Below are 15,990 nucleotides of genomic sequence, written 5' to 3'. Positions count from 1 at the left end.
CAGTTAACTTAGATCACATAGAGAATCTGCATAAATTAGACCAAATTCAAGTTTTTACTATATTCTTTTCAGGCTTAAGGTAGCCAACACCTAATAAATAGTCTAAGCTTTCTATATTTTGTTTCTAGACTTAACAAAAACCCAGCCAGAAGTATAATTGATGAAGAAAGTATTTGTTATATGAAAATTCTCTTGAGATTTATTTCACGTGGAATTTATATCAATCTTCTCTGGTTGGCTAATATGCCTAATTTTAATTGTTTGATAAATATAAGCATTTAAATAATCATAAATAATTTGTTTCCTGATTGTAAAGCATCTCATGAAAATCATTTCAAATGTTCCTTTTCTGCTTTTTATTTTGGTCATCTAGGGCATCTGAATTACAGAACAGTGTAGCTTATGACTGCGTGCAGCTGCATGGAGGTTGGGGATACATGTGGGAGTACCCAATTGCAAAGTGAGTATGCCTGTTGTGTTACACTCTTCTGGGTGGTGTGAAGAGAAAGGAAAATTTCTTTAACTGTCCTTTGTCCATTGAGTACAAAGGGAAAGGAGGTGCAAAATCTTTGTATTTTTCAACTGACTGTGGAGTGTGTTCAAGTAGATAGAAACAGCTTCACGTTATCAGCTCACCACTAGGATTTTGTCATATTTTTAAAAAGTGAAGATGTACTGCATTATACAATATACTAAATATAAATGTAAATAAATATAAATATATAATATACTAAAGCTTTATTTGAATCATAATACAGAGGGATTAATATCACTTTTTTATTGTTGAATAATATTTTATTATAATTGATTATGGTTAATTATTCAGTTTTTTTCTAGTTTTTTACTGTGACAGTGCCACAATAAACGCCTTCATACATTTATCTTAGATACATGTGTGTTTGATTACAACAGGACAAAGTCCCAAAAGTAGTACTGCTAGTTCAAAAGTATGCATATTTTAAATTTTAATGCATTTCCAGATCATTTCCTCCAGTTTGAAGCAACTCATACTCAAATGAACAAAGTCTAAGGATGACTTCTCCTCCTAAGCTATGAATGTTATTGCCCTTTAAACTTTAAGTGAATCTAATGGGTAAAGAATAGGTTATTATTCTTCCTTTAATTTACGTTGACTATTAATTATTTTATTTTGTTTTATTTTATTTTATTTTACTGTATTAAGAACACTTAACATGAGATCTACCCTCTTCACAAAATTTTAAGTGTTCCATACAGTATTGTTAGCTGTAGGCACAGTGCTGTACAGCAGGTCTCTAGAACTTATTCATCTTGCTTAACTGAAACTTTATGCCCATTGATTAGTAACTCCCCATTTCCCCCTCCTCTTAGCCCCTGGCAGCCACCATTCCTCTTTGAGTCTATGAATTTGACTATTTTAGATACCTAATATAGGTGGGATCATGTAGTATTTGTCTTTCTGTGACTGGCTTATTTCACTTAGAAGAATGTCCTCAAGGTTCATCCAGGTGGTGACATATTGCAGAATTTCCTTCTTTTTAAGGTTGAATAGTATTCCATTATATGGTATACTACAGTTTCTTTATCCATTCATCTGTCCATGGACATACAGGTTGTTTCCACATCTCGGCTGTTGTGAGTAATACTGTATTGAACATGTGAGCGCTAGCATCACTTGGAGGTCTTGATTTCAATTCTTTCAAATAAATACCTAGAAGTGGGATTTCTGGATCATATGGTAGTTTTATTTCATTTTTTGATGAATTTCCATACTATTTTTCGTAGCAGCTGAGATGCACCACTTTGCATTCCCTCTAACAGTGTGCCAGTATTGCAGTTTCTCCATATCCTCGACAACACTTGTCTTTAGGCTTTTTTGTTAATAGCCATCCTGACAGGTGTGAGATGATATTTTGTTGTGGCTTTGATTTACATTTCCCTCGTGATTAGTGACATTGAGCATTTTTTCATATACCTTTTGGTTGTTTGTATGTCTTCTTTCAAAATATCACTTTTTTAAAACTAAAAAAAAAAAGACATTATAGAAAAATTAACCTGCATATAAAAAGGATCTAAGTTGTCATGTCTTAAATTTTTTATTGTGTATTTTGCTCTAAAAATAAATCAAAAGTATTATTTTTTTCTAAGTAGAATTTGTACTTCCTTCAACTTTAAAATAAATTAAATATAGCCTTTTTATTGTATTACATATGAATATTTTTATCATTTCGAAGCAGTACTAGTTTGTCAGTAGGCAGCATCCTCTTCCGTATTTCTTCCTCCATCTCCATAATTTCTTCTTTCCCTCTTCCTATAGTCTTTTGCCTCAGTAATCTCTCCATGGCATTTCTCCTCCTCATAGCAGAAGATATATTTTTCCTCTTATTTGGAAATATTTTCAGTATATAAAATTTTCTCAGGGAAGTTTTTGCTATATAGAGAGAAGTCCAATTTAGTTTTGAATCTGAGAATGAGAATGCTATGAGCTTCCAAAAACTTCTTATAATTTTAATCTAAATACAGAGTATCTAAAAGAGAAAAATTATCAAACTAGTATTCAAACTTACTTTCAAATTTATCATTTTGGCAAGCATAATTGAAAACATTTGATTTGCTTATAGTCCTTAATGAGGAAAATAAACATTTATTCAAGTTACATTAAAAACAGAAGCTCCAGCATAGAGCTTCTGTTAGGTATAATTTACTAATTTTCTGTAGCCACTGGGCAGCTCAGAAAGCTTTAATCACAGGGTGTATATAATTTATAACCTTTTATAAAAACTCAGCAACAAGTAGGGTTTTTCCTTCCTTCAGAATGTAGACATGAAGTAGCTAAATGATCTCCTTTTCTTTATCAATCCTTGGACTTGGATTTTGGTATATCCTTCCAGAACTACTTCAAACAGGCCTTAATCAAAAGCAGATTTTTTTTTATCTTTGTATAGTCATGAAATCAAAGTAAACACTGAGTTATGCTAGCACAAATTAAATCATCTCTGGAATTTTTCCTGTGTGTTTTCATGTTTTATTCATAATATTAATTAATCCACCTTATTGACAATATTCAAAATGCTAAGAAAGTAAAATAATAATGGGTGTTTATATTTTTCTACTTAACTGTGCTATTATAACTGCTGCAGGGTATGTAGACATGTCATGGCTCAGTGCTTGTCTAGTTTGGTTCGGTTCTTAAGAAAGGCATGTTAGGTGAAGAGGAGTCAACCATCTACATGGTCCAAGATTAGAGCGTAGCATAAGTCTTGGTCTCTGTTTTCTCAGAGGCAATTCCATCAGGTCAATAGCAAGCAAAAATTGTAACTTGATGGCTTATTTGAAATCCCTAGTTTCAATTTGAGAGACTGACATTTCCTCTCAGGAATAATAATCCCCTTCTTGGCCAGCTTGTTGGTTTGAAGACTGTATGAACTTTTAAACTAGACTGCTATTTATCTCCCCAAAGACATAGGGAAGGAACTTTTCATAAGATAACGAGAGAGAGTAGTAGGATAATATCAAAAAAGCTAATTAGATACATTAGGCAGTATGTGGATGAAGTGTACAGACTTTGATGAGATAGAAAAAAAATCATTCTAATTGTGTTTTTATATCCTAAGATTAAGCTATATTATTTGTGTGTGTGTGTGTTGCTGAGTCTTGGTTTCACAGATCAAAGAGGTGCTCTTTGCTTTTTGGTTTTGTTTTATTTTTGTTTTCTGTTTGTTTAAAAATAACCAGTCTTAAGCATGTGAGTTTACTTCAGTCTTACTCATTAGGTTTGGGCCTATGATAAGTGAGGCTTAAGTTTTGCCATTTCAAGACCTGTCTGCAGTGCTAGGAAGAGCAGCCTGAGATAGAGAGCTTCATCACTGTGGGGTTAAACATTCCTTCTGCTGCCATTCTCTGTTAATTTTAGTTGATGACTGAATTTAATTAGTAACCTATAAAAGGGCTACTGATCTCTGTCAATTACCTACTCCATTGGAACTTCTTTAATGTGAAAAAAAATATGCCCAACCTGATCCAAAAATGTCTAAAAGCATTGAGATTGCTGAAGTAGGCTGAAATGCCAGTAAGTCCTCTAAATGAAAGTGCTAGATTTTGTGGGCAACAATGGAATCTGTTCAAAAGAAAAAATATATTTGAAAACACATATGTCTCTAGATTTCAAGTTTCATAGGAAAGTAGCTATTGAGACTCTAAAATTCCTTTGTAATACAGGAAATCAAATCAATAAGTATTTACTGAGCGCTCACTGTTTGTAAGGTACCATGGTGAACGTGGACAAGGAAAAGTTCAGAATTGGTCATGTTCCTAGAGAGCTTGCACATTTAATTTGTCTCAAATTAAATTTTAAAAAAATTTAATGCTTGAAAAAAATGCCTTTGCATTTGTCTACTAGAAAAGTCCAAAGCTCAGTAACTAATCTTACATTTCTGGGCCAATGAAAATGATGAGATATAATAAAAAAGATACTTGCCAAAGTGGCAAGATACCTACCTTTTCATTCCAGGCTGCCAATGATCTGTTATGTGACCATTAAATAGCAACCATTAATTAGTATATGTATTAGCTTTTCAGTATCTCAGTTCCTTTACCTGCAAAACAATAATAATATTTATCCTCCCTAATTCCAGAGCTGAGAGGATAAAATGAGATGAGAAAAGGTAAAACCAACTATATAGTGTTATGGTTGCTGTCATCACTACCAAAAGTGAATTCCTTCTTGTTTTTTTATGGCAGTATACTCAGCCACTCAGTATTTCAACCTCATACATTACTGGAGTGACTGTTAATCATTTCTAAAAAATAAGTTACTTGTTAACTTTGTGAAGTAATATTTTCTGAAGCATCAGTTTATACTGCTGATGGCAGCAGTAGTGATGGGAATCTAAAGGATGTTAGAAAATATGTATCTTCTTTTCTCTTTTGTTTTTTTATAAAACCAGTAGATTTCAGCTTTTGGGGGGAAACATTAAAGGTAACAAGATAGTAAGACATTCCATCCATTTCTAAGTTTACAATTGCCCTTTTTGGAATGTTATTATATGTGCTGAATTTTACAAAATTAAATCAAAAGAAACATACTTAGAAATGTTATTTTGAATTTGTAATCTCTTCAAGCAGGCTATAACAAAACTATACAAATGATCAATATCTTAATAGAATTTTATAATTATACCAATCTAGGGTTGATGCCATACGGAAAAAAAAGTAATTTATGAAGAACTTTTATTGTTTGGATTTCATTAAATGAACACTTTAAAGTAATTAATAGTTACCTGGTGAGACAAAATTTATAATTTCTAATATCTTTTATTTATTCATTCAATCATCTTCTTATTTATCCAGAGCTTATGTGGATGCCCGAGTTCAGCCAATCTATGGTGGTACCAATGAAATAATGAAGGAGCTAATTGCAAGAGAGATCGTCAGTGACAAGTAGACATCTGCCCATATCCTGGAATCCTATTACAACTAATCTGGTTTTAAATCTACTCAAGATAAAATGCAACCTGGAAAGGGAGGGAGCACTAAACATGTTTTTATATGTTCTCTCTACAGAGAAAGAAATCAAATACAAATACAAGATTAACACAGTGGGAGGAGAAATCTTTGAATCCAAAGATCCTAAAGTTTTCCAATATAAAAGTTGGTAGGATCCTAAACCTTTCCAATTAAAAGGTTTAAGTTTTAATTTTTTATATAGCTAAAAGGCAAAGATTTTCTGATTCTAGAAGTCTTAATGTTTCATTTATCCTTAAAATTCTAAAAGAGCGTAGTCACTTAGATCTTTAAAATTGAGGCAGAAATAATTTTGTTATTATATTATAAAAATGGGATTAATAATATTTACAGCACATTGACTTTAAAAAGGAAAAATAAATATAATTTACAATGCAAAATACGTTTAGCTATCTCTTAGTCCAAATTCCCCTGAACAGTGGTTTCTACCACCCTATCCTAAACCTCTGTTTTTAAGTAATGAAACACTTTCTTCAAGCCAAAGCTTATGCCGAGTCCTTGTGAAATCCTGTTGTGTGAAGAGCTGCTCTGGCTGAAGCAGGAAGCCTTCCTACCTTATGGCCTTAGAATCACTAGACTCAGCTAAGCAAACCCCCACTAGAGAATGCCACTGGTTGCCTCAACCACTGACCCCTGGGCTTTCAACTGATTTCCATCCCAGTTTAATTTCTAGGAGAACACAGAATAATCCATCATCCTTTAGTTTCAAGATATTGGTGTATTTATAGGTATCAAAACAGTGACTTTTATTTTGGAGCAGTGTAATTTTTTAATTAAGTTAACAGATTTATACTTTGTGTCATCTATAAGCCAGGCTGACGAGAAATATGATTTTAAAAATTGGCAAGATCCCTGCTAATAAGTGAATAAATAGTTGTAATAAATAAGGTAAGAAGCAAGTAAATAAACAAAATAATTTCAAATAATGATAAAGGCAGTAAAGGAAATAAAGTAAGCATTTAAAGTAGGAAAGTGAGGAAACAACATTCGGTTTAAGACTATTATCAAAAAATAAGCCATTTAAACTGCTAGCATCATTTTTGTACTCGTTTTTCTTTGCATATATTGCTCAGACAGTGAATAAAGTAGTTTTTAAATGGAAATAAATAGGTGTATTCTTGTTTAACTTAGAGAACCTAAACATTTTATTTGGTGGTGTGGGTATTAAGCATTGTTTTTTTTTGTTTTTTTTTTTTTTTTGCGGTACACGGGCCTCTCACTGTTGTGGCCTTTCCCGTTGTGGAGCGCAGGCTCAGCGGGCATGGCTCACGGGCCCAGCCGCTTCGGGGCATGTGGGATCTTCCCGGACCAGGGCACGAACCCGTGTCCCCTGCATCGCCAGGCGGACTCTCAACCACTGCGCCACCAGGGAAGCCCCTAAGCATTGTTTTTTAATGCAGTCTTTACAACTGGATAGAGCAGAGAGTAGAGAAAATACTTTGATACCATTCTATCCTAGTCTTACATACCTTCAATTTGCTCTTGAGTCGAAGTTTGTATGATTGCCAACTTGAGTCCTTGCTCAGTAAATATCACACAAAATTGGTTAAAATAAATTCTTATTAGATATTACTGTATTTGCCACTTTCACCTCACTCCTACTACCAGGAAACAGTAGAGAATTAGACCAACCGCCCCAGCCCCAGCCCCAGCCCCTTTCCCAGGCTTAAAGGAAACTAGATTTTAGGAATTAAACATCTGTAAGATAAACAGTAAAGTAACACAGTAGGAAATGCCTGCTATGTAGAGGTGGACAAACCTAGGTTTGAATGATGACTGTACCATTTAGCAGCCATCGGACCTTGGGCAAATTATTTAACTTCTCAGGATTCTTTCAGGTGCAAATGACAAAGAAACCCAATTCAGACCATCCTAGGCAAAAACTTTGAGTGTGCTAGCTAAAATGAATTGTAGAGTAGCTCATACAATCTAAAGAACTGTAGGAACTCGTGTCTCAAGGGCCTGATTGAGGTTCAGGACTGTCAGCACTTACACTATATCCGTTTATTTCTACTTTTCTTTGCAAATTGGCCTAATGCACAGTGCAGAGAAATTTCATCATAGGGCCTGTAAAAATGACCTTGGGCTGCTCCAGACCTACATCCTTCAGCACAATATCATTATAAGGTGGGGAAAGGTGCACTATAATTGACAGTCTCACCAGGAGCACACAGACTGGGGGAAGCAGTTCCTGAAGCAGAAAGTGGTATTATCAGAAGAAAGGGAACAGAAAGTCTGCTGGGCAGCCCTTAATCACACTCACACACACGCACAAAGTTATTACAGTCCACTAGAGCTAGGAATAGGTTCTTGTAATTTTTCTATATCAGAAAGTGAAAGGATTTCTAAGGTAAGATATTTTCTTGGAATGATCCCTGAGATCTGTTTTCTATCTCTTCTAAGCTAGTTGTTTATCTTGCAAATTCAGTCTTCTTTTGCACCCCCAAAAGAAGCAAGTGTTGTAGCATGAGCTTACAGCAAAAAGCAAAACAGGGACCTCAGAATGTGTTCCTTAACCTTCTATTTAGTTTTCATTTCTTAAATAGCTAATCTTCATGTTTTGCTTGTATGGCTTTTATAGTTGTCCCCTAGGGAAGGAATTTATCATCTGTATCTCACGCAGTGCTAAGTGCTCAAGAAATAATAAATAATAATAATGCTCAAAGGAACAGATTGGACCAACACAGCAAGAAAGCCACACTGTGTAAATAATTAATAAGAATCAAAAAGCCTGAGTAATTTTGGGTTTTGGCTGAGATTTTTAGAATCATAATTATTGCCTTAAAATTATTTTTGCCCTTTATTCTTTGATGTTGTCATTGAAAATGACAGTATGTAGAAGAAGCTGTTTTGATTTGCTGTTTTAAAAATCTAACTGCAAATCTTTACTAATCTAGTAATTTTAGTAGTTTATTGCTCAAGGTATAAGATTTCTAGGAGACTGTTTTTTTTCATATGTCAGTATTATTTTTGGCACACACAGCATTTATTTATTTGGAGTCATTGAAAAGATTTGACATTGAGATGGAAGCCAACTGTAGGCCTATCATGTCTACTGCTTTATAATAAATGTTGAAAAGGAGTTTTACGCTATTTTTGAAATCTCATTATCATGAGAAACATTCTTTTTTAGATGTTGGGGGTAGGAGTTTATTAATTTATTTATTTTTGCTGTGTTGGGTCTTCGTTTCTGTGTGAGGGCTTTCTCTAGTTGTGGCAAGCGGGGGCCACTCTTCATTGCGGTGTGTGGGCCTCTCACTATCGCAGCCTCTCTTGTTGCGGAGCACAGGCTCCAGACGCGCAGGCTCAGTAGTTGTGGCTCACAGGCCTAGTTGCTCCGCGGCATGTGGGATCCTCCCAGACCAGGGCTCGAACCCGTGTCCCCTGCATTAGCAGGCAGATTCTCAACCACTGCGCCACCAGGGAAGCCCCATGAGAAACTTTTTTAAAAATTACAGAAAAATTCAAACACACTCAAAAATAGTGAAGATACTGTAATGAGCCTCTAGCTTCAACATTTGCCAGTGATCTCCCTCACGTTTTTTTCTCAATAATTTTTTTTTTTCGTTACGCGGGCCTCTCACTGCTGTGGCCTCTCCCGTTGCGGAGCACAGGCTCCGGATGCGCAGGCCCAGCGGCCATGGCTCACGGACCCAGCCGCTCCACGGCATGTGGGATCTTCCCGGACTGGGGCACGAACCCGTGTCCCCTGCCTCGGCAGGTGGACTCTCAACCACTGTGCCACCAGGGAAGCCCCTTTTCTCAATAATTTTGAAGCAAATCCCAATTATGATCCTATTTCATACACATATATATTTCAGAATATGTATCTAACTGATATATCTAACTGATGAAGTTTTTTTTTTGTAACCACAAGGCCATTATCATAATTTTAAAACTTAAATTTAAAATACAGTTCCAAATTAACAGTAAAGTCTTCTCAGTTGCGTCAAGAATGCCTTTTGTAGTTGGTTTGTTCAAATCAGGATCCAAGCAAGGTCCACAAATTGCATTTTTTGGTATTGTCTTCTATATCTTATAACAGTCTTCCCTTCTCTCTTTTTCCTTCTCCCTTTATTTTAAATTTTATTTTTTAAATGAACATACAGCAAATTTGCTTCTTTGGGGTATATATACATATGATAAAATTGCCTTTTTTGGTACTCTGAATTTTAGCGCATATATAGATTAGTGCAACCACCACAGTCAGGATACAGAACAGTTTCATTAACCCCAAAAACTACCTCATGCCCTTTATAGTCACATCATTTCTGCTTCTCTAACCACTGGCAACTACTGATATGTTCTCTGTTATTATATTTTTATCATTTTGGAACTCATATAAATGGAATCATATAGTATGTAACCTTTTAAGAGTAGCTTTCTCTTAGCAAAGTGCATTTAAGATTCATTCACGTTGTGTGAATTAGTAGCTCGTTCCTTTTTCAGTGCTAAATAGAGTCCAGTGTATGGGTGTACCACAGTTTATTCATTCATCTGCTTAAGGACATTTTGATTGCTGAAATTAAATACCCAGGCAAGAAATTTTGCGGTCATAAAGGTAAAATGTATGTTTAACTTTATAAGAAACTTTCAGGCTGTTTTTCCAGAATTCCTGTGCCATTTTGCCTTCCCACCAGCAATATGAGTTCCAAATGTTCTGCATCTTCTCTAGCACTTGTATTTTTTTATTTTAGCCATTCTAATAGATATGTAGTGGTATCTCACTGCAGTTTTAATTTGCATTTCCCTAATGTCTAATGATATTGAACAGCTTCTCATGTGATTATTTGCCCTTCACATATCATCTTTGGTGAATTATCTGTTCAGATCTTTTGCCTACTTTTAGTTGGGTTGCTTGTTTTCTTAATATCGAGTTTTGAGGGTTCTTTATATATTTTAAACTGTTGAGCACAAGGCATATTCAGGCTGACAGATTCAGCCAGTAAAAAAACAATGAGACCTTTATAGACTCAGTTTTTTCCTTACATAGGGAGTGCAAAGATGAGTAGCCAAAGGTGCCAGCCCTCTGTGGCCTTTGCACAAGATGACACAAACAAAAGAGGCCAGATGACTGCAACGAGAATGATGGGATGGATATTCCTGCTGAGGATTCCATTCCATGATACTGCTAATCAGTTTTATAGCTGCAGATTTGCCTTAAGGATGGTGAGGCAGAAAGCCTCATACCCCACCAGAACCTGAAAACAATGAGAAACTGCCTAATGACAGCCTCCTGGGTAGGTAGGGAAGCGAGTGAGAAATAACATCGTAGCAGCACCTCGCGGGTCTCCCATGCTCTCCTGTTCCAGGAGGGTCACAAGGCATTCTGTCATTCTGTCAAGTTCAGCCGCTGTCCAAGCCTTGCCTACGTGGCCTGTGTGGAAACATGCAAGGTCGTCAGGCTCTGGCTGTTCCCCTAGAGATACAAGTCCTTTCTCAGATATGTGATTTGTAAATATTTTCTCCCTATCTGTAGCTAGTACCTTCATTCTTGTAACAGTGGGTTTCATAGAGCAAAAGTTTTTAATTTTGATGAAGTTTGATTTATCAATTTTTTCTTTTATGTAGTACATTTTTGGTATATCTAAGAACTCTTGGCTCAAACTCAAATCATAAAGTTTTTCTCCTGTTTTCTTTTAGGAATCTTATATTTTGTGTTGTTCACTTAGATCTGTGTTCCATTTAGTAATTTTTTTAGGGGTGAGATTTAGGTCAAGGTGCATTTTTTTTTTGCATATAGATGTATAGATGTCTAATTCTTCTTATAGCATTCGTTGAAAAGAGTATCTTTTTTTCATTGAATTGCCTTTGTACTTTTGTCAAAAATCAATTGACCATATTGTGTGGATCTACTTCTGGACTCAGTTCTGTTTCATTGTGTATCTTCCTCTTTATCTTAGTCACAGAAAGTTTTAGTTATAGAAAGTTTTAAAATCAGATAATGGGACTCCTCTAACTTTATTCTTTTTCGAAATTGTTTTGGCCATTCTGATTTCTTTAGCTTTCCACGCAAGTTTTAAAGTCAACTTATCTATATCTACAAAAAGAAAAACAAATCCTGCTGGGTTTTGATTGGAATTGCAGTAAATCTATAAATTTGGAGAGAATTGCCATTTTTGCTATGCCGAATCTTCCAATCCTGGAATGGGAATGTCTGTTTATTTAGATCTTTGGTTTATTTCTTCAGCATTTTGTAGTCTTCAACATAGAGATCCTATATGTGTTTTGTTATATTTATAATTAAGTATTTCATTTTGGGGGGGCAGCTACTGTAAATTGTATTAATGCTTAATTCTGGTTTACAATTGTTTATTGTCAATATAATTTACGGTTCTTTGTTGACCTTGAGTCCTATTGTCTACTAAACTCACTTATAAATTCTAGGAGTTTTTTTGTAGATTCCTTGGGATTTTCTACATAGACAATAATGTCATCCATGAATACGGATAGTTTTATTTCTTTTTAACCTGTATACCCATCATTTCTTTTTTCCTTCTTTCCTTCCTCCCTTCCTTGTTTCCTTCCTTCCTCCCTCCCTTCTTCTCTCTCTTCCTTTCTTTCTTTCTTTCTTTCTTTCCCTTCCTTCCTCCCTTCCCTGTTTCCTTCCTTCCTCCCTCCCTCCCTCCCTCCCTCTCTCTTCCTCTTTCATTCTCTTTCTTCCTTCCTTCCTTCCTTTCTTCCTTTCTTCCTTCCTTCCTTCCTTCCTTTCTTTCTTTCCCTTTCTTCCTTCCTCCCTTTCCCTTCCTTCCTTCCTCCCTTTCTTCCTTTCTTTCTTTCTTTCCCTTCTTCCTTCCTTCCTTCCTTCCTCCCTCCCTTCCTTGTTTCCTTCCTTCCTCCCTCCCTCCTTCTCTCTCTTCCTCTTTCATTCTATTCCTTCCTTCCTTCCTTTCTTTCCTTCTTTCTTTCTTCCTTTCTTCCTTCCTGTCTTTCTTTCTTTCTTTCTTTCTCTTTCTTTCCCTTCCTTCCTTCCTCCCTCCCTTTCTTCCTTCTTTCCTCCTTTTCTTCCTTCCTTTCTTTTTCTTTCTTTCTCCATTCCTCCCTCTATTCCTTCCTTCCTTCCTTCCTTTCTTTCTTTCTTTCTTTCTTTCTTTCTTCTTTCTTTCTTTCTCTCTTATTGTACTTACTAGGACTTCCACTACAGTGTTGCATAGGAATGATAAGAATGGACATGCTTGTTTGCTTCTGATCTTAGAAGGAAAACATTCAGGCTTTCACATTAAAAATGATTTCTTTATAGTAGATTTTTAGTAGAAGATTAGATTAGATTGAAGAGATTCCATTCTGTTCCTAATTTGATGAGAGTTTTTATCATTAATGGATATTGAATTCTGTCAAATATTTTCTACATCAATCAATATGAACATGTGGTTTTTTTCCTTTGGATTATTAATTTAGTGAATTACATTGATTGCATTTTGAATATTGATCCAACCTTGCATTCCTGGGATAAACCCCACTTGGTCATCATGTGTCCTAATTTTTACATATTACTTGGTTCTATTTGATATAGTTTATTGGGAATTTTTGCATCTATCTTCATAAGAGATATTTGCCTGTAATTTTCTTTTCTTGCACTGTCTCTGCCTGGTTTTGTTATCCTGGTAATGCTGACCTCATAAAATGAGTTGGGGATTATTACTTTCTTTTTCCTCCATGCCATTGATTTGTTGGAATAAACCTGGTCATTTATTTTATAGAATGTCCACCATTATTGATCTGACTGATTTCTCATGGTGATTTCTAATTTAATCCTCTATTCCCTATGTTTCCTGTAAACTGATAGTTAATGATAGAGGCTTGATTACACTCAGGCTCAATATTTTTTGCCCTGGAAACTTAATATGCAGTGCTGTGAATATTCTATTGCATCACACTATGAGATATAATATCTAGTTGTCTCACTTTTAGACACACTGAGATTGATCAGTAGATTCAGACAGTATTAGTCTTATATCTTTGTAAAATTCCCTATCAACATTTTACCTAATGGTTTTAACATCCATTGATAGTTATTTACAAGATCTATTATTTAATTAGGAGTTGTAAAGGATGACTTTCTAATTTTCTAACTCCTTTTTGCATTTATCAACTTTCATGAAAAAGAACAATCATCAACTTTTTGAATAACTGGGTACTCTGGGTATCAGAAGAAGACACAGAAGTGCAAGAGGTTTGTTGAGAGGTAACATCTATCAAAGATGGACAGGGAAGTAAGTCATATTGGGCAGAGATAAATAAAAGAGTCTTAGGTCATGAAGCAGATCTGACAAAATCTTGTCCAATCCAAGGAGGAGCTCTGGAGTAAAGGCTGCCCATTAGAGGATTCCCACATTTGGCAGAAATGATTAGTCCCTGGTTCTGTGCTGCTCAGTCATTGTCCAAGGACTGCCTGGGGAGGGGATGGCCTTGGCTCAAAAGCTCATGTGAATCCTAAAGGTACTAACAGCTGGAGGCAAGTTGTTTCCTGAAGGGAGATCTGGGTGTTGCACCTACATGGCTGCCACATGCTGACATAGAATTTATAAATAAAAGGCAGAATAAATTCTTGATTTTTTTTCCTTTTATCAATTTTTAGAGTAATGCATAGGTGCCCTAAGAACTTCTGATGGTAGTGATTTTTTGGTATAAATAAGAACTCTTGGATTTTGGAGATGTTGATACATTTTAATTATTACAGTCATTATTCTTTTGGGTACATAGATAGTTTCATCTTAGGCCAATAAGAATCTCTTCAAGTTTTTATTATAGAAAATGTCAAACATACACAAAAGTACAGAGAATCGTATAATGAACCACAATGTATACATCACCAAGCTTTGATGATAATCAATTCATGACTAATCTTTAGTCATCTATATCCCTATATACCCTCTACTCTCATGGATTATTGTAAAACAAATGCCAGACGTCATGTAATCCTGAATCATTTCAACATGACGCCTTTTTTTTATGATAGTGTCCTTGGTCTCTGGCACAACAAAAATTTCCAGACCCATTGTATACAATTTCTGCCCTAGAGTTGAAATCAGCCATTTTCCCAAAGATCCCTAGTTTATTTTAGTTGGATTTTTCTAGTTTCAAGCTATTAACAAATTTATTTGTTTACTTTACATTCTGTTTCATGAAATTCCTCTTGAAATTATTTTGATTACTAAAAACTGTATTTCTTATTCAGTCTTTTTCTTAAATTTAAACTCACCAGAAGTTTATATTACTATATCCCAAGAGAAGTTATGTTCCACTTTACAGTAGAAAAGTATATAGATAGAATGTTTTCTGGTGTAAGAAACAGAAAGCCTAAATCAAATTTGGCTTTAAAAATTGATGAAAGGGCTCACAAAACTAGAAAGCTCAGAGATAGGGCAGACTCAAAGCTGGTTGACTGCATAGCTTAGCTTTTCACTAAAGACCCACCTTACCAGTTTATTTTCATCTTTGTGTTCTGTCATTTAGAGTGTAGGGCTAATTTTAAAACTGGCTTCTCTGATGGTGATGGGATGGACTTTCTTATTCATATCTAAAGTGACAAAATGCACTCCTGCCCAGTATTTTGGGCATAAGAGCTGAAATTCACTCTCATGGGGTTCGTTAGTTAGCCCCATGTCCATCTCTGAACCAATGATTGTGCGAAAGGAAATGGAATGCCTTAATTGGCTTAAGGCAACTGGGGTCCACTTTGGGACATGGATTCACTCAAAGCACATGAGCTGGGTGGAGAGCTGCATAACAGCATGAAAAACAGGAAAAATGTTAGGAAAGGGAAATTGTGGAATAGAAACTAAATTAGGCAACTAACAAATACCTACTATAACAACTACAAACTAGACCTGGTTGTTAGGATCAGTGCCTGAAGACTGTCACATCTTTTGACATGACTTTTGTAGTAGAGTTTTAATATTAGTCCATGCACAGATCTCCTTTTTGGGCACGTAAGAAGTTTATATTTCCTGGTTCCCTTGTAATTTTGTGACTAGTCCTTGCCAATGGATTGTGGGTGGAAGTGTTGTACCCTGTGGCAGGAATTGTAGAGGTGTTATGGGTGTAACATATGATCAAAGTATAGAATGTAGATTCAACTTATGGAAGACAAGCACTCTGGAAAGTTACCTGGACCTGCAACAGACTTTGTGTGAGAAAGAAAGTTTTTTTGTGTGTTAATTCACTGTAATTTGGGGGGTTGTTTGTTACTACATCATAACTTGACCCATCATGACTGATAAAACTTCCACATGTTCTTATACATGGTAAGTAATTGAGGAAATAGAACCAGTGTTACAATATATATGTAACACCTTCAGCAACCCCAAGAAATTGCCCTGATATGCATACTTCATATGAAATGAATCAGAATATTGGGACAGTTTTTCAATTGTAGTGAGTTCTGACCAGTATTTCTGGATATGCTTGTTTAGGGTAAAGACCTATAGGAGTAGTGTCTGAAAACACTACTTCCTTAATGCAAAACTCTTCAATGGTTCCACTATT

General features: G+C 35.4%; 1 protein-coding gene across 1 annotated transcript in view; it reads left to right on the top strand.

The window, feature by feature from the left end:
• ACADL (acyl-CoA dehydrogenase long chain) overlaps positions 1-6,629 on the top strand; it is a 46,627-nt gene extending 39,998 nt beyond the window's left edge. Inside the window, exons 10-11 of the mRNA XM_081242607.1 lie at positions 374-460; positions 5,329-6,629. Of these exons, the coding sequence (XP_081098733.1) occupies positions 374-460; positions 5,329-5,422 (181 nt within the window). The 3' untranslated portion in view covers positions 5,423-6,629. The remainder of the gene's footprint in view (positions 1-373; positions 461-5,328) is intronic.
• Positions 6,630-15,990: the final 9,361 nt, after the last annotated feature.

Source organism: Mesoplodon bidens (genome assembly GCF_964165515.1).
Source record: "Mesoplodon bidens genome assembly, chromosome: 8".
NCBI lineage: Eukaryota > Metazoa > Chordata > Mammalia > Artiodactyla > Ziphiidae > Mesoplodon > Mesoplodon bidens.
The sequence above is the reverse complement of the archived record's forward strand: the minus strand, read 5'-3'. Positions and strand labels throughout refer to the sequence as shown.